This window comes from Akebia trifoliata, unplaced genomic scaffold (assembly GCF_017979445.1).
Source record: "Akebia trifoliata isolate Shusen 1 unplaced genomic scaffold, ASM1797944v1 Contig00135_ERROPOS630964, whole genome shotgun sequence".
NCBI classification, from domain to species: domain Eukaryota; kingdom Viridiplantae; phylum Streptophyta; class Magnoliopsida; order Ranunculales; family Lardizabalaceae; genus Akebia; species Akebia trifoliata.
Genome location: NW_028236851.1, coordinates 60,427 through 79,363, shown reverse-complemented (window position 1 = coordinate 79,363; position 18,937 = coordinate 60,427). Strand labels below are relative to the sequence as shown.

General features: G+C 34.0%; 2 protein-coding genes across 2 annotated transcripts; one reads left to right on the top strand and one right to left on the bottom strand.

Moving 5' to 3' along the window:
• Window positions 1-2,618: 2,618 nt before the first annotated feature.
• On the bottom strand, window positions 2,619-3,602 carry LOC147381908 (uncharacterized). The gene has a single exon (XM_086429822.1). The coding sequence runs from the start codon at window positions 3,600-3,602 to the stop codon at window positions 2,619-2,621; it is 984 nt and encodes a 327-aa protein (XP_086285948.1).
• Window positions 3,603-4,059: 457 nt separating this feature from the next.
• LOC147381907 (non-structural maintenance of chromosomes element 4 homolog A-like) lies at window positions 4,060-13,860 on the top strand. The gene is made up of 7 exons (XM_086429788.1): window positions 4,060-4,807; window positions 4,905-4,985; window positions 6,146-6,395; window positions 6,512-6,602; window positions 9,126-9,342; window positions 9,443-9,534; window positions 13,392-13,860. The coding sequence occupies exons 1-7, from the start codon at window positions 4,630-4,632 to the stop codon at window positions 13,644-13,646; spliced, it is 1,164 nt and encodes a 387-aa protein (XP_086285914.1). The 5' UTR covers window positions 4,060-4,629; the 3' UTR covers window positions 13,647-13,860.
• The last annotated feature ends 5,077 nt before the right edge of the window (window positions 13,861-18,937 follow it).

Here is an 18,937-nt window from a genome sequence, read left to right as displayed (position 1 = left end):
TTTTGTCTTTATTATTTTTATAAGTATAATCATTCAAATGGAATGCAAAGGAAAAAAAAAATTTTAAGTGATGGAGTGCAATTGGTAGTGGGTGGTGTTCAATTGGTTGGTCTCTTTAAAAAAAGTAGGAAAATTCACTACTTTGAAAGATTTCATTCTCTAAAATAGTAGATCTATTCACTAATCAATGAGGCCTTGAAGGTTCATGTAATATAAAATATATTTTTCAAAGGTTTGTGAATAGTTGGGATTAAATTGCCAATTGAAAGAAGTGTGAATTAATTGCGACTTAAAAAAAAAAAATTGAAGAATTTTGTGACTATGAAGCTAAGTTTGATCTTCCATTAGTTGAGCCTATTAACGAATTCCAAGTGGTGGTCCAATGCATAAATAATGAATATTCCATCCCTTGATTGTTTGGGGACAATGTTAAAATCCCATGTAATGTGTGGCCTCATTGACCTTAGTCAAATTGACCTCCATAGTTTTGATTTCCAAATCACATAAGGATTCTATGATATTATGAAATAGCAATATTAATAGAAACACAATATAATTAGAATTTTATTTTCTTTAAAATTAATAAGAGACCTTGATGGATAGAAAACCTACTAAAAGAATGATTATATGCCATCAACCTTTATCTATGAAAGGGATCGATTACCTCATATTGAGAAAGTTGAATACATAACAATTTGTGGAGAACACACAAAATCATAAAATAATAAAAGAAATGATATTAATCGATCACTAATCCAGTTGATCCACATAGAGAGAAGGGAGAAGGTGAGTCTATAAATAAAATATCAACTTCATTAAGGTTTCAAAGTTATAAGGAACATGATTGAAAAACACACCTCCAACACATTGAATCAATAATTTTTAACGATGACACAATGTAAGTAATTATAACATTGTTTTAATTTAACATGAATAATATGTTTAAGATATGCAATGATTAGATTTTATTGGGACAATGAAAGTTATGTTCAATTTGAATGCATAAATTTTACAACAGACAAGTCCTAAGTTACATAATTTGCCTTTAAGGTATCGAACTGTGGATTATTCAAATCGAGCCAATTCATGGTATTGTTCGCATTTGGTTCATGAAATGCAGGAACCAAATGAGCTTCATTATTTTATGTTAATTTCTTGCAACCCCTCCACATATTGATAGTATTTGAGATATAACCTAAGTTTTCAAATTTGATAGTATGCTCCTTTGACCTTTCTCCTTATTAATAGATTGATGGAAAATGATTAAATACCCTCATCTTCAACATATCAACCTAAAAATAAAATGTTTTACCATCTTCAAAATCTATTTTACGATACTCATCACCCCTTTACGAACTGGATTCATTATTGACCAACGAACCATGAGCCACAAATCTGAATTTGAATTGAGCGAACCCACGAATCAAGTGATATAAGGTCATAGCCATAAAAAATATCATGAACTATTTTAGAGAGATTGTAATTCTTTTTTTCTTATGGGAAAAATAATCTACTGTAACTTTGTTAGCATCCAAAAATCCCCTATTTTGTCAAATCCCATCATTTGCAATATTCCTAAACCTCTATCTGGCTCTTGAGATTTGAATATTGAGGAAAATAAAAAAATTGCAATTGAAAATAAAAAAATGTTTTCATATTATAGTGCTAATCAATAAATCACTGTCTAAATTGTCGTTTCGAAGATTTAATCTTCTAATCCTTTAGATTTTAAATTTATTTGAAAAATATTCGAAGAATTACAAGCATGGTTTTTAATCTCGATTTCACGTCTTGTCTCGTTTAGCCCCGATACTAAGATAACTCGAACGATACATCTCGTCTTATTTGGCATTGAGACAATGGTTTTTAACTATTTAAAAATCTGAGAAATTTTGAAAAAAAAAATAGAAATGATTCCTATTAAAAAATGAAGCTCTCAAAAAAAAAAAAAAAAAAAAAAAACATAATATACCTATCAAATAAATAAATTAAATATTTACATTGTTATGTATGTTTCATTTTTATTATTATGTACGTTTTATATTATTCATTCGATTTCTTCTTGAATTGGATGAAGAAGATGAAGTTTTTTCTCAAAACCTAATTTTTTTTTTTGTTTAAAAAAGATGAAAAAAAAATCGATATGGGTGAAAAAATATATGATTGATAATGTTTAACTTGTTTGTATCGTTTAACTCCAACGAGATTTTGAAAATCTCGTCTGATACATATCGTTTATCTCGCTTAAGATATCTCACTTATCTCACAATACTTAAACGTCTCAAATAGGTTTGTAAGTTGATCTCATTTAACCGGATACCGAGTTAACTCGAGTGATATGTGATTGGACAAGTTTTAAAACCATGATTACAAACTTCAAATTTTATAAGAAACATCCAAAATATCCTAAAAATAAAATTATTAAAATGCCGTTAAACCACAATTTGTACATAGTATGCATATTCTAAAACCCACAAAACACGAAAGAACTTACACCTACCGATCTAAAACAAATTAAACAAATAATTTACTAGAAACCTAAACTATTTGCTAATCTCCCATTACAATAACCACAGTACATAGAATCAAAAACAACTTTTAAACGTTCCGACAAGTTGTCAAATTCCGGCCACATCTGTTTCTTTAAATTTGCCGGAATCCTGACTACTGGTGACCGAAGGTGATTTTCCGTCGTAAATTTCCGATCGAATTTCCTCTACTGCTTTTCTCAACAAGCCATTCTCGGCTTGGAGAGTTTCCAATTGACCCTTGACCGTGAAACACATCTTTGCCACGTCAGCATCTATAGGGAGATTTGCTACTGTACTCCTCCTTGAATTCTCCTCCGGAGATTCTTCTGTCTTGTGCTCTATAGAGATTTTGTCCAACACGAGGAACGGAATCTTTCGAAGCAAGATCCCAGCCGTCGTATTTCTGATCCGATTCACAGTCAAAGCGGTCTTTAACTCCGACGGAAATTTGACGCCCCAACGGAATTTCAGTTCGGCAATGTTTCTCACCGGCAAAACAGTTCTCGCGTTCAATTCTATGCCGTCAAATAACCTGTTAATGGTACAGACGCCGTTATTCACCGCTGGAAAACAGTCAACTTTCACGCCGTTTTCTAACGACGTTTCACCAATATCATACAGTCCTTCGACATCTGAATCAGGATCTTTAGAGGGAGCTTTAAGCTTAGGATTGAAAACTAACGGTTTTACTGATGGAAGATCGATTGGCGATCCGACTGATTTCCTGATCGAGAAATCGCCGATCTGAGGCTTGAAACGAAGGAAAAAGCTAGGGTTTCCGCGACCGTGGACATAGAACTCTGCACTAATCGCCAAAGGAGCAGAAATCGGTGAACCGAAGGATCCGATTCCGGTTTTAATAACAAAGCTGAAAGGATTCCATGAATCGTTAGGACGATAAGCGATTTTGAAGGATGGACCTGATCCAAAAAAAGTGGTGAGATTTAAACAGAATTCTTTCGAATCGCCAGCTGAGACTCCAGATTGGAATGGAAACCCTAAGACGTTTAAAGGAATTTTCGATCTGAAAAGCGGCTTCTGATCATCTCGGAATTTGAGAGAAGCTTTCATCTTTTCTGAAATTCAGAGATTGAGAGAAAAAAAAAACCCTAAATCGCCATTAACAGATGTTAGTCGACTGGTTGGTTCGTTCGTCTGGCCAGTGGCCAAGCAAGTTACTTTAGAAACTAGTCCAACAACGTTGGACACTCATTGTCCAACGAACAAATGAAATTTGAAAGAGAAATACAAAATTCTTAGATATTTACGAAGAGAATCTTTAGAAAAATATTTTAAATCTCATCCGTTGATTGATAGTAAATATTTTCCTTAAAAGCCAGTTACATTTAGCGGAATATTACTAATGTTACTGAAGAGATTCTGCTCATTTTGGCTGGCTTGAACTTCTACAGTATTGATATTTTATATTAGAACTTCCACGTGGTCTTGTAAGTATCTGCCACGTGGCTAGTTATTGTAGGACAAATTGTGGTGAAACCTTAATTTTTTTTAAAAAAACATAGCTATATGGAACGTATTGTATCTTGAGTTACAGCGAAGAGTTACTCTGAAGCACAAAAGATATCACCCACGTGTCACTCCCGTGATACAATCAATGTTTTTGGTTAGAAATATTCGTTTGCAATGGATCGGACACGTGGCTCACATGCAGCCAATCTGGATCTGCAGTTAGAATAAATCTCGACCGTCAATCTCAGATTCTGGTGGAGTAACTTTTGTTATTGTTACATTATTCAATTTTTTTTTGTGTGCGTGTGTGTGTGTGTGTGAGAGAGAGAGAGAGAGAGAGAAGCCCTAATTCATAAAAGAGTTCGAAAATTTCCCCAAATTTTCAAGAGAGCGGGAAAAACTGAAAAACAAATCTTCAAATAAGAGGACAGTGAGTTCAAATCCGAGTTTTTATGGTGATTTAGGCGAAACATTTCTCTCTCTCTCTATCTTTTTGGTTGTATCTAGGGTTTAAGTTTTGAAATTGGGCGTAAATTTCCGTTGATTTTCAGTTTATACTGCAAATTGGGTCTAGGGTTTTGTTAATTTGGGGGGATTTCTTTCCCTTAAGAACTTGAGTTTCTGAATTATGTCGAGAATGGAGAAACGCGAACCTCGCGATAAGAGTAGAGGAGGAAACGAGATGAGAAGCAGTAGAAATGGAGCAGGGAGAGGAGAAGCTGAGAGCAGCGGTGCGGGTCAGCAAGATGTGACGGAACGGAGAGTACTTCGATCGCGGTACTTGGCCGTAAAAAATCTTATTAATGGTGAGATTTCTTCCTGAATTTTTTTTTGGGTTAATTTTATGGTTAGGGTTTGATTTGTTTCTTAAAATTAAGCTTATTGATTTTAATGATGTTGCAGATGAAAGAGATGATATTTCTAGAGTGGATTCTGATAAATTCAAGTCAATCATCGGAGAAGTTGAAAGTTTGCATCATCTAGGTATTAAGAAAATAAAAAACCCATACTTTATTTGAATTATTACATCTCATTTATTAGATTTTTTATGAGAATATGTGTGATGTATAGCATGGTTTTGGGAATCAGAACCAATTTGATATGAAAAATTTATATTTAAAGCTTAATAATAGCTTTATTTTTTCTGTTATAAATTGAATTAGCTTCTGCAACAAAAAAAATCTGATTTTTTTCATCCACAAACGTATAAATTCTTAAAAATGGTTTATATATAAAGAAAAAAACAACAAAATTCATCCAAAACAGTCAACTTGACACAGTTTTCAAAAACTGAGTGAGTTTTTTTTTTTTAATATTTAAAAATGGCCAGTTATAACCAGTATTTGGTCGAGTCATAGAGGGGTCGGATTCACATGGGGCATAACTCAGACTCTGGTCATCTCTTATTGGCTTGGCTGAATAAAACTGGGTACTATAGTGTTTTAAACTATGATGTATAGTGTAAAAGTGAAGATGCAAGCATAACTTAATTATAATGTAAAAGACTAATTCAGCTGTGCATTTATAAGTAAGGATGTTTGAAGTATTTTGATGAAATGGAATTGTTCTTTATTTTTTGATATTTTTGGAGAACTGCTATTGGCACCCTAACTTTTACTTATTACACCCCAATTAACAATAAAGAAAATAAGTGAAAGGTTGAGAACGAGTAAAAGTTGGGGTGCCAATATAAGCTCTCTTGTTTTTTGGCTAGATTTCTATCTTTTGGGTTTGGGATTTTAAATGAGCCTAGTCATGATTGTAAACAAATGAAATTATTTGAATGAGTGTTATAATGTTTTGTATGTTGAGATTATAATTTGAGCTAAACCTTTGTAATGTTTGAAGAGTGTGTTTTTAATCTTTAATTGGGATGTGATAAATAATTTAAGAAATTGGGGTGTAATAAGTAAAAGTTGGGGTGCCAATAGCAGCTCTATACTTTTTTCTTGGAGCTTAATCAATTTGGGACGTCTGTAGTGAATACTAAGTTTTTACGACAGTTGGGATTGAAGCTCCAACATATTATGTTCAGAAATTTGTATAAATGTCACTTCTTTTGTTGAATATTCATTTGTCATTTTCATCATAAAGAGTAAGATTGTGCTGTTTATTCTATTTATCTTTTATTTTTGGGGTTTTAGTTCAGAAGCCGAGGGAACAAGTTGCGGATGCAGAGGCTCTTTTGGACATTGCCAACACCTTGGTATCCTCTGTTAAATCACAGAGCAATGAAGGAGTCACACCGTCTGATTTCATAACCTCTCTTCTCCAAAACTTTGGGCAACCACATGGAGGAGCAAACACGGAGGAAACGCGGAACTCACTTGTTTGGGGGGACATCGGTCTTGCTGTCTCTCACATTTTCAGGAAGGTCCCTGGATGCTGCACCATGTAAGCATTCTACTACTTTCTTAGGTTAATGAGACTTTGAGCCTTTTTTTAACTTCTTTATGTAAAATGTCAATTTTGATTTATTTATTTTTTCAATTTCAATGTCATTTCTTAAGGCTTGGGCCTATGAATACGGAAATGAAGCAACGGAAGGCTGCAGTTCAGCGAAAACGTGTGAGACCAACTGAAAGTGCTCGTCCTGAAGATGTAAGCTTGCCATCTTTCTCAGTTTTGAAGCTTTCTATTTTAGGAAGAGAATATAGTTTTTTTATGTACTAGTTCCATAGTAAATCATCCGTCACATTGATGAAAATGACTTACTAACATTATGTGATCTAGTTATCTATTACAGAATTGCAAAAGAATGGAGATTATACTGATATTGTTCTTTGTTTCTTAAGTTCTACTAGAAATGACCATCAACTTACTAGAACTAAATATCTTGAATCCTCTTTCTCTGTTATATTTGTAGTTTCACCCTAGCTGACTTAAAGAAAAAGTTATGGTTCGGTAGCATCTTGTTATTCAATGGTTGGGATTCTGTGAGCAATTTTATGTGTAGGCATCCTTTGCAACAAGTTTCTGTTCTAAGCTACCATGTTGTATGATCCTTGGCTATTATGGTTGTGTTTGGTACAGGGGAAATCTTTTTCAGTAAATTCATTTCCAAAGTAAATGTTTTCCACCTAAACATTCTCCGGAAATGGATATTTGGTGCTTGGTTTGCTTGTAATGGGAAAAACAGTAAAACTTTGATGCCATCTTGGTAGACGTCAATGACAACTTGGTTAAGGAAAAATGGGCTCCGTAGATCTCGGCCCAATCATTCTAGTTCTGGATTGACTATTAGGTCGTGTTGGATTGCAGGGAAAATATTGCTTGGAAAATCATTTGCCAGGCAAATCCTTTTTTACTGTTTGAGCACATCATGGAAAATTTCGCGGAAAATTATTTTTATTGTTTGAGTTGCATTTAAAAAAAATAACAAAAACCATTGTTTTAATTTGTTTTTTGTGCTAACTATATAAAAAATCATGTTAAAATCATTTTTTATGAAAAATTTGAAATAATCTCTTTAATAAAATCGGATAAAAAATCCCTCCTAATTGATGAGCATTGAGGGTATCTATAAGTACAATATTTAAGGGTCATTGGGCTCAACTTTTGGCATTCAAAACCATGATCAGATGCTTTAGGGTTGTAGAGAACAAAATTTCATGAACTTTTGAAATTTTTTTTTTTATAAAAAGAAGTTATTTTTCACTGTTGAATTTTACGTTTAAATTTGGGAGTTATGTAGCCGTCCATTTTCAAAACGCTGGATCAAGCGTAAAGGAATTTTTTTTTCGATATGAGTTTTTCTATGAAATCTAGAGCGCTGTGGTGTTGGATTGCCAATGTGGTTATCCATTTGAGAAAAACAACCCTCAGTAAGGCTTAAATCTTTACTAAGTCAGTAAGCAAAATGTTTCTCATGTATGGTATCTACAATATAACACTCGTTCAAACACTGTAGCACTCCTTCAATCAGTAGTTATTTAAAACATGTAAAAAACCAAGTTCGATGGGCACCCCAGTAGTTTACAACTGCTATAACTCTTCAATTAGTAGTTGCTACACATTATACTACTCATTAGGCTCATATAAAATCCTATCCTAAAGCCTAAAAAATAGGAAATCTAATGAAAAAAAAAACGAGAGCTTCTAATGCTATTCTTTTTTGTTTTGTTTTTGTTTATATTAATTGTCCTTGTATTGGCAAATCGATTTCCAGGGGGATGGGGGTTAAGAATTGGATTTGCCTATAATCGTGGAAAATCTTCCGTGCGGACAAATCGATTTCCCCACAATTTTCTTTCATTTGTTGTGTCAAACCCTTGAAATTACTTTTTTCCACAGCAAATCATTTTCCACCTAATTTTCTTTGCAATCAAACGTACTCTTAAGTGTTAACTTAATTCCAGGTCCACTTCCAACTAGGATATATACTACAAGCTTTGAAGTTAACCCATGAGAAGGGTGTGACATAGAGTATAGACCCAATACATGGGTTAAAAGCGTCTGGATCCACACATTTTTGTTAAAAAACCATGTCAGTGTAAAGTTTCAGTCAGATCTGACAGCCTCAATCTTGTTAATTGAGAAAATAAACTTGATGATAGTTTTGTGGTGGGTGACTGGTCTAGTAGGGCGAGAGGAAGGCTTGAAATGATGTGGATGGGGTAAGAAAAGATATAAAGAAGCACCTTTACTGAAGATATGACCCAAGATAGACTTGAAAGGTGAAATAGGAATCATGTTGTGAATCCAAAATTCAGGAGTAGAATGTCACTGGTGATCCAATCAGATCCTAACATCAAGTCTGGATTCAACTTCTGAAATCAGTGATTCGGACCCTGCTTGTCCCTAAATGGATAAGATTCTGGGGGTCAATTTGGATTTTTTTTTTTTTGATCCCTTCGTATTCCAATTGTGCTTAATACATAAAGAATGGTTTTTTCTGGATTATTTCCAAGCCAGTCAAATGCAGCTGTTAGTAGGGTTGGGGACAGTAGTCTGTTGCCTTAATCTGTTTGATATGTAGGTTAAATTAAGTTTTTGTAAATTTTAAGTAGTATCAAAAGAAAATTAATTGATCAAATGAGCTGATTTTGTCTTTTAAATGACCAGTATGCCCATTGTCTTCTGTTTTATGCTTTTTTTTAATGATTCTCTTATTTTCATCTGCAGCTTAATAATATTGGTGCAGAAGAGAAAACCGATACTGATAACAACATGTTCACTATGTTTGGTATCTTGAGGAAGAGGAAGAATGTCAGGCTCGAAAATCTGGTTTTGAACAGGACTTCCTTTGCACAGACTGTGGAGAATTTATTTGCCTTATCATTTTTGGTTAAGGATGGGAGGGTTGAAATAACTGTGGATGACAATGGCTATCATCTAGTTTGTAAGATCCATCACTAATGGTTGAAATTTAAGTCTCTGCTTATGTGATGTTTGATTTTATTTATTTATTTTTACTTACCGTTCTTGTTGTTATTTCTCAGCACCAAGGAATGCCCCTGCTGCTGATGCTGTAGCCTCTGGGGATGTTTCTTACAGCCATTTTGTGTTCAGATTTGACTTCAAGGATTGGAAGGTACATAACATAAATATGAACTTGAAATACCCTATTGTCTCTCATTGCTTCTTGTACTTTTTTTTTGGTTTTTTTTTCTTCCTGATTATGGGTAAAAGCTTCTTTTTTTGTGTGGTGTGTGTGTGCTTGTGTATCCACATTATGGCATAACCTATTAGTGCCTACTCTGAATGCTTACTGATAATGAAACTCTAGACATTCAATAGCCCCCAAATACTGATGGATCTTGCATGGAGTGCTATTTCCCATTAAACCCCCCGACAATTTCTCTCATTCCATATGTCCCAACAAACAACAACTGGAGTTAACCCTATGCCCTTGAAGATCAGCTATGCATCAATGCTAATTGAAGAGAGACATAAAGTGACTCCACATAACCAAAGCAAACATGCAATGAATGAGAAGGTGGCTAACAAACTCACCATTGGTGAGGCACAAGGAACAATGATTGACTATGTTAACCCTTTGACTAATGATGTAGTGCATTGTTAGAATTCTATTCAATGTGACACCAAATAAAGAAATATACCTTAGAAGGAATTTTAGTTCCCCAAATGATATTAGATGGGGAACTCTGGCTTGGAATTTTGAAGGATGGACGTAATAGAATGGTAAAAGATTTACTGAGATGATACTGTCCTGAGAGTGATCCCATGTTCTTCGATGTTCCCCTTCAAACATGTTGGGAATACAAGAAATTTCACACATAGTTAGGCACTGTTGAACCTCCCAATCACTGAAGTTTCCCCCTAATTCATGATCCCAGGATTTCCTCACCCGAGCCATGCAATCTGTTATTGATTTTGACCTGGAATTGTGTTTGAAGAGGCAATGCTCCTCACCAACAGTCGTCTCATAAGTGAATTCTAGATCCTTTAACAACCTTGAATGCATTTCTATGGAAGGAAACTCTGGAAGGACTTTGAGAACTCCTTTCCACAGACTACACTCAAATGAATTTTTCACGTCACTAGTTTCCAAACCCAAAAGTATTGACCATACTTGGTTGATATGACCATTTTCCACAAACTTTGATTGCCATCCATATCTCCTAAGCCATTTTCCCAATAGGGATGTGTTCACAGTGTAGTTAAGGGCGAAGGGCCCAAAGGCCTCTTGGTGCTTGAGGCGCACGCCTGAGCGAAGCATGGCACAATAAAATTATAAAATTCAAAAAAATTAAATAATGAATGATAGATTTTAGATTTTTTCAACGATAAGATATATAAATATGAGTTTTATAAATAAGATAAAGTATTCATTCAATACTTCAAAAAGAATAATGGTCGGTAGTGTACTAGTAGAAAAATTAGAGAGGAAGAAAAAAAAGTTAAGAAGTATAAGCTGGCCAACAACATGTGCCGTTGCTGCTACAACACAACAACACTAAGGGTTGACAATAGGCAAGTCTCGTCTCAGCTCGGTTGAGTCCTAACCCATTTCTTAAGAATTGGTTTGTACCTTAGACCGCCTTATACCCCTAGTGGGGCTAAGTCGACTAAACCCTAACCCCATTCAACTACTTTTGCATCCACTCCTTAGAAAGTTCCAAGTTAGTATGTCTAGTTTTAATTGAATACTTCACTTTATGAAGAGAGAAATTAACTAAATTAGAATGCTAGAAAATGTGCTTTTAGTCAATGCTAATTCCCTCCTTTATCCCTTCCTTTGGATACGTGCCCTAGCTTCCAAGATACAAGATGTCTTCCTATTCTCTTAATCATGGGATCCCAACTTGCCTTACTTCTATATTGTGTCCCAAGAGGAAGTCCCAAGTATGAGCTTGAACATAGTTGTGTCGACAACCCAATGCTCCAACAAGAAATCCTCTGTTGAGAGCACCATCAATGCTTAAGAGTTAACACCCCCCCCCCCCCCCCCCCCCCCCCCCCCCCCCCCCCCCCCAACACACACACACACACCCTTTTGGCATGTTAATGGCCAGGTTAGAAACTACCTCCGAGCAAATCACCAGCTTGTAAATGATCTAATTTGTTAAAATGATGCTCTTAAAAAGACCGATGTATCATCAACGAATTGTATATGCTAAGTCATAGGCCCATTTAGAGAAGGTTTAAAACCCACCAAGTTGCTATTGGCTGTAGGACTTTCCACCACTCTCCCAAATGCCTCGACTACAATGTTAAACAAGAACAGGGACACTAGTTTCCCTATTTGAGACCCTTAGATCTCCTAAAAAAACCCAGAGCTACCATTAATTAGAATGGAGTGATATGCACATAATCCATCCTATCCACCTGTATCCAACATCCATGCGCCTTGTTATGTACCTCAAAAAATTTCAGTTCATGTGATCGCAAGTCTTTTTCTTGCATACAAGTTTTGGTTTTGCATACAAGTCAATATTTGTTTCCTTATGATGAGGCTTAATAATGGATGTAATCATGTGTTAACTTCCTTTAATTGGATGCCAAATTTTTTGGCTTTATTTTATACATCGATCCCATTAGGCTAATTGACCTTAGACCCCTAATATTTTTTGAGTCTGACTAGCCTTACTAAGTTAGTAAGGATTTCTTTTTTTTGATCAAGGATTTCACCCTTACTAAGTGTCCTTTGGCTCACCTTCAGGCATCCAAAAACATGATTCGGTGCTTCAGGGTTGTATATGACAAAATTCTATGAACTTTGAACTTTTTTTTTCCAAGCAAAGTTATTTTTCACTGTTGAATTGTAATTTTAAGTTTGCGAGTTAGGTGGAAGTTTGGTAGCTGTCCATTTTGAAAACCTTGGATCATGTTTGAAAGATATATATATATTTTTTGAATCTGAGTTTTTTTTTTTTTTTTAATGAAACTTAAGAGGGCTGTGTTGTTGGATTGCTGATGTGGCAATCCATTTGAGCAAATCAATGCTTAGTAAGGCTTAAAATCTTACTTTGTTAGTAAGGAAAGGATTTCGCATATTGTTTTGCTCCTTGTAAGTTTGGAATCAAGGACACAAAAGTATTGTTCAAGCTATGTTCAAGGAAACCAATGCCATTAAATTCCTTGATAGCTAGCATCAAATCATCTTTCATTATTATCCCAATACCCTTTGTAAAATGCGATACAGAGCCCATTGGAACCTAGTGCTTTGACCTAGCTCATACCATTAATGATTCGATGTACCTCATCTTTGTCAAATTTCCGTTCCTACTATGGTTGTTGCTTGAGTGAAATACATTCAAATTCTAAATTATCAAGAGTTGGCCTACCCACACGTTCCTTCAAATAAAGGTTCTTGTAAAATTTCACATTTTCTTCTTTGATTCCCTCCTCGAGAAGCTTCCCGTCTTTTGATTTGTTCTATGGTATTTCACTCCTAAGATGTGATCTTTGCAACTTCTCCACAGATAGGTTCCCCCATCTCTTCCTTTAAAAAAAAAAAAACTATTGTGTCAATCTAGCTCATAATAGATTTCTTCTACTCAACCTTGTCAAAAGGTCTCTTTGTTCCGTATCTTAAGCCTTTCCTTGGGTGCTTTTTATCTACTTTTGAATAGCACTCTAGGTCTTCCATATTTTGAGAAGGAGTTCCACCATTGAACCACTTGATCCCGATCTTGATGTAAAATCCACACATTGTTGAAGTGAAATGGTATCGGTCGCCTTTCCATAGTGGCTTCAAGAATAATTGACGAATGTTTGGAGGTCGGGTTTGGAACTGCAGATTGAACTATGGAAGGAAAGTGTTCCTCCTATGATGGAGAGACCAAGAATCTATTCAATCTTTTGACATAATTGAATCATCTTGGTTATTGGACCATGTGAAGACCTTCTTGCATAATGAAATATCTAGCAAGCAATTTTGTTGGTTTAATGTTAGTTTTATATATTTTGATTGTCTTTTTGCAGTTGTTGATGGACTCTGTGGGAACTGGGGAAGAGCTGATGCCACATCGGAGTCAAGCTAACACATCGTGTGATTCTCAGGGGCAGTCCGAACCTGTAGACTCTCAAACAACAGCACCTACAACACCAATCAGAAAGCTATCTAGGAACCGTGGCCTGGTCATACAAGAACAATCGGTTGTAGAAGAATCTCCTCAGAGTGATGATGCTACTGCAGAAGCTTCTGCCATTCGAAAGGGTAAGCGTAAGCTTCGATGATCGACATAGTAAATATAATGCCAAAGGTACTTGTTTTTGTTGTGTGTTCTTCAGCTGTAAGCTGAGAATTTCTAAGTTAATAGTTTTATCTAGTTTTGTACATATACATTTAGGTAGATGACAAAAACCTAACCTTATATAACAAGATCACTGTTTCTTCCAACGAGATTTAACGATACAAAATGCAGAGTTAACACTCGGAGCGTTTCAATGTTCTTTACTTTGTTCATTATGTGCTTCATGAGTTTCTCTCTGTAACAACATTGTTTCAATGTTCAGATTCTTACAAGTAGGTCCAATATTTGTCATTGTTGTCATCATCACCATAATCTATGCTTTATTCTAAATATTTTGATTGTCAACATTATTATCGATCTTAAACTATATCCATTTTCAGGATACATGACTCCACATCTTTTCTTACTAGCCTAATCTACCTCATTTTAGGCTTTCTATCGCTATTTGTGGTGCCCAAGCTAATCCAATAAATTAAGATATTCTATTATTAGCACACCGACTTTTACTTATAACACCAATGCTTTTGAAATTACACCATTGTTTTATTTATTTATTTATGTAGTAGTGTCGTGTTATGAGTAAAAGTTGGTGGGTTAATAGAAGTTCTCTAAATTAATCACCAAGCTAATGATGGGTTAGATTACTAGCTCTTGGAAGTATATTGGAAACAATTTTATTTTTTGAAGTCTTAGATATAAATGTCACTTACCCATCAAATGATACAAAAAATAAAACATCCAAAGGTCTCCTATTGGGAATGAGTCCTACAGAGATCAAAAAGGGCTGTTGATCTAGGTGTATGCAACAACTAACTCAACCTTTATAAAGAGAAGACATTTCGATCAGATTTACGTTACATATTGAAAAGTATCCCATATGCCCATACGAAACGAATCTAATTGCTTTAGTAGTACAGATGTAGTTGGGTTTTCTGTTCGATGATGATGTGGTATGTTTCCAATTCAAATATTCCATCGCACCCGATTGGAACGCATTGAACATGATAATGCCATTTTGGGCTGGTTTGATTGGAATACCCCTTCTTATATTGGGTTAAGTTTTAAGCCCATGGGCCGACATTGTGTATAATTATGAGCTCCTTTAATTTCTTGTTTTGGCAATTGGACAGTAATCGCAAGGAAAGGCGGTTTGGGTCATTTTTATCACAGAAGGGTAGATTTATCTTTTACAGAAAAATTTATAGCCAAGATCTTGTGTGAAATATCAAATGATTGGATGGTACAAAAAAAATTACTGAGGCTAATGAGATTGATTGTAAGTCATTGTGTTTGAATTATTCTAATCATGGGCCCTAGAAATGTACCAATCTGATTGGACTGACTGACTTTTGGTGTTGAGGTCCACCCAAATAAAAAGGTCAAACATTTATGGGCAGTAGGACCCAGGAGCATGCCACTTGGCAAAACATGTACACAGCAAAGTTTAATAATTTCTGGACTTATTAGATGACCATTTCAAATCTTATTAATGCTTGAAAATGGGTTAATTAATTAGAAGCATTTGGGTACAAGTACAACTCAACTACTAAATATCAAAATTTGATTCTGTACTCCAGGAATAGGGTTTATTTATTACAAGCGGCCCAATATTATAAAAATAAAATAAATTGGAAAGGATGGTATCCAATGTCTTTAAATAACTGATCAGAATGATTTTTTATTATTTAGATTCACCATGAGTGGGCCCAAAAAAAAATATGCCACATGTCACGCAAAAGAGATCAGTTTGAATATGCCACGTCACTTTTGCATTTATGATGCAACCCAATCAAATCAAATCAGGGAAGTCAAATTGTTCAGGGTAAGATTTGAATTTCTAGTCAAAATGGGGAAGCGAAAATGTTTAGAGAAAAAAAATAAAAATGAGTTCCTCTAGGGCTGTCAATGGGCTAGCCAGACTAGATTTGGCTTGGACTGTAAATGGATCAGGCTAGTTGGAGTTAAAAATCATAGTCTAAGTTTTTGATCCATCTAATGGCCGCGTTGGGCTAAATTAAAAATTCAAGCTCAAATTGTAAGTATCCAACTTATTTATTCCAATATCAATATGATGAAGAATGCTGAAGTCCTCATGAGATCTTGGATGTTAGCTTCTCCTAACTCATTTAATCTAAGTTAGATCCATCTAATGTTCTTATCTTTTTTATTAAAAGATAAAATTTAGAAGGGTAGTATTGAAAAAAAAAATATGTTGGATAATGCTAATGTCTCCATGAGGTCTTGAACGTTACTATTCACATATATATATATATATATAGAGAGAGAGAGAGAGAGAGAGATAAATTACAATTACATTAATAAATGATGAACTACTCGTGGACATTGTGTTGAAACTACAATATTAAAACTTAGCAAGTCAATCAATGATCCTCAAAATGAGTTGAATGACCCTTGGCACTTTGATGTCTGATCTCTGACTTTTGATTGTGGTCGTTGAAACAAAACAAAAGACTCATAAATGTAAAACAAGAAAAATTTATCTTTAAAAAAAGAAAATTTTTATTGATAATTTGAATAATCCAAAAAAAAAAAAAAAAAAAAAAAACCTCTAAACTTTAAATGTCTTCGCATTGTCCTGCCATTGTACTTGTTCAAAATAGTAAAAAAATTTAACTTTGAGAAACAAATTTACTAAGGCTATGTTTGATTTGGCATGGAAAATGGGTTAGAAAATCACTTTCCAAGGAAAACGAGATTTTTTATTTGTTAGATTGCATTTTTCCATGAAAAATGAATTTTCAACCTCATCAGAAAATCAAGTAAAGATTGGATTGCATTTTCTCACCTATACTTATGGATACATAAAATCTACCCTAAAAGCCTTTTTCTTTTGATCGGTAAGCATGGGCTATGAAGAGCCCCACCATAATTAATTAAAGAAAAAAACATAGATTAACGCTGAAAGTAAGAACAAGATTGATCCTCAAGAAGGATTAAAAACAAATCAGATATAAATTAAAACCCTAATCTCTATTCTCTCATTCTTCTACCACTGTCACTATCTTTGTTGTCACAAACGACATCATCGCACTCGGTAGTCCTCTCTCTCTCTCTCTCTTCTTCTTCCTCCTCCTCCTTCACCCATCTGTTTCTTTTCCTGTATTTTTCCAAAAGCAATCAAACATAGCCTTAGTAAATTTTGTTTGTCAAATTAATTTTTTATTTTTTTTTATATACACATTTTCCACTCCCATTTTCCCATGAATTTCAAAATCTATGGAAAATGATTTTCCATGTTATCAAACACACCCTAAAAGTAAAAATGTATGACCCACACGTGTTTTGACCTCTAAGAAGACATTCTATTTTGAATTTTGAAAAATGCTAAAGTGACTTGAAACAATTCTTGAAGTATCACTGAGAGTGTACATGAATATGTATTAACCTAGATGCTTTTTCTTGAGATACATGTGTTATATATTCTAGAAAATCGATAGTTCTCTACACACATACAGTGCTACTTATAGTCATTGTAGCAGGGTTCTTTTATTTTTGCTCGTAAAGTTTCTTAATGGATTCCATTGCTAAATTTATTTTTAGTGTCTCGTTATTAGTTTTCTATATTATTATTATAACAAAGATTCTAATAACCATCATGAAGTTATGCCCATATGAAGTTAATTTGCAAGTTTAATCTTTCGACCCATCTTTTTTAAACCTTGCCATTCGATATAGTCTTCTACAACTTGTCCTACACCAGTTTTTTGGGCCAAATATATATATATATATCTTTGGAGTAAGTTCCTTGTCTTGGATGGGGCATTTAGTTCATGTCGCTATTCCCAGATCCAGGGGAGGAGTACGTTCGATGAAATAATTTCTTAGAATATATTTCCTTTAGCCCATTTTTAATTAGATTATAAGAGAAAGTGTAAATTATAAAACTTTTAAATGCCTAGATTAAAAAAAAAAAAAAAATTCATAAGAAGAAACTTATCGAAGAAGAAGGAAGAATCCAATGGAAATCTTAATTTGAATATTGTTGGATCGATCGTGTCACCATCTAAGGTAAAGATGGGGACCATTTGGCAGTGATTGAACATATCAAGGAGGGAACATTGTTCATGTGAATTATATATTGTTAAGTTTGATCGACCGCGTTCAGAGTCTATATATGAGCTTCAATGTCAACCTCAGGAAACAAGGGAAGATAGTACTATCTAGACTAGTCTTTAATTTGATTCACACATCAAACACATTTGTACTGATTTTTACTTTCGACTACTCCTTAATAATTGTTTGTTTCAAAAGGAAGGTTATGTGAATCTTACTCATTGAAATGATGGAAGTGGTCCCCCAAAAACAAAATTACTTTATGTACTCCAGTCACTTTAAATATATATATGGCTGACCATTTTCAAAATTTTAGATCTTAAAAAGAAATTATTTTTATTTTTTAAATTCTATATTTTTTATGAAATCTTTTTTTTTTTCATGGAAATAGTGAAAGGATGTTGTCATTATCTAAAGATGTAGGAATATTATCAAACCATGTAATTGTGTTTCTTAAATTTTTTTTTATTTTTTATTTTATTGTTTATTTGTACAAATAACATGCTAGATTAAGGGATTCACTCATTTACATTCCCTTGACATTTGGAAATTAAAAAAAATTAATTACTAATAAAAACAAGTTATATGGTATTTGAATTAATAATATATACAAAATATAATTAATTATATATATATATATATATAGTAGTCTTTGACAAATTTAAGACCAGATTTATTTTAATTTTTTCAAACATGTCAGAGGGTAAATAAGGTAATGTGCTTGAAGTAGTACAAGTTAGATAAAAGGTTGTCTGAGGTGACAAATTCTTGTTTAAATCAAATCAATGATTGTTGGATTCAATGAATGAATGAGAGAGAGAGAGAGAGAGAGAGAATTTGAGGATTGAAATTTAGCCAGTTAAAGATAAAGGGTGTTAAGTGGATGAATCAATGGCATAAAGAGTAAATTTCAAACACTTAACCACTTAATCCATGTTCTCCCACAATTTTCTTTAATTATGTGCAATCAATATTGTGTTTAGTCTCACATCAGACCTCATTGCCTTTTTTTCTCTCTCTCTCTCTCTTTATAAACTCCTGGCCTCTCTATTTATTGCCAATTGATTTTGAGTTCAACCCTCAAATTTATCAATCAACAATTCTAATATTTTCAATACTATTGATTCATTATTTTAGTACAATTTTTTTTAGAAAATGCTGAAGATACTACGAAATTCACTGCATTTTACACTGTACCGA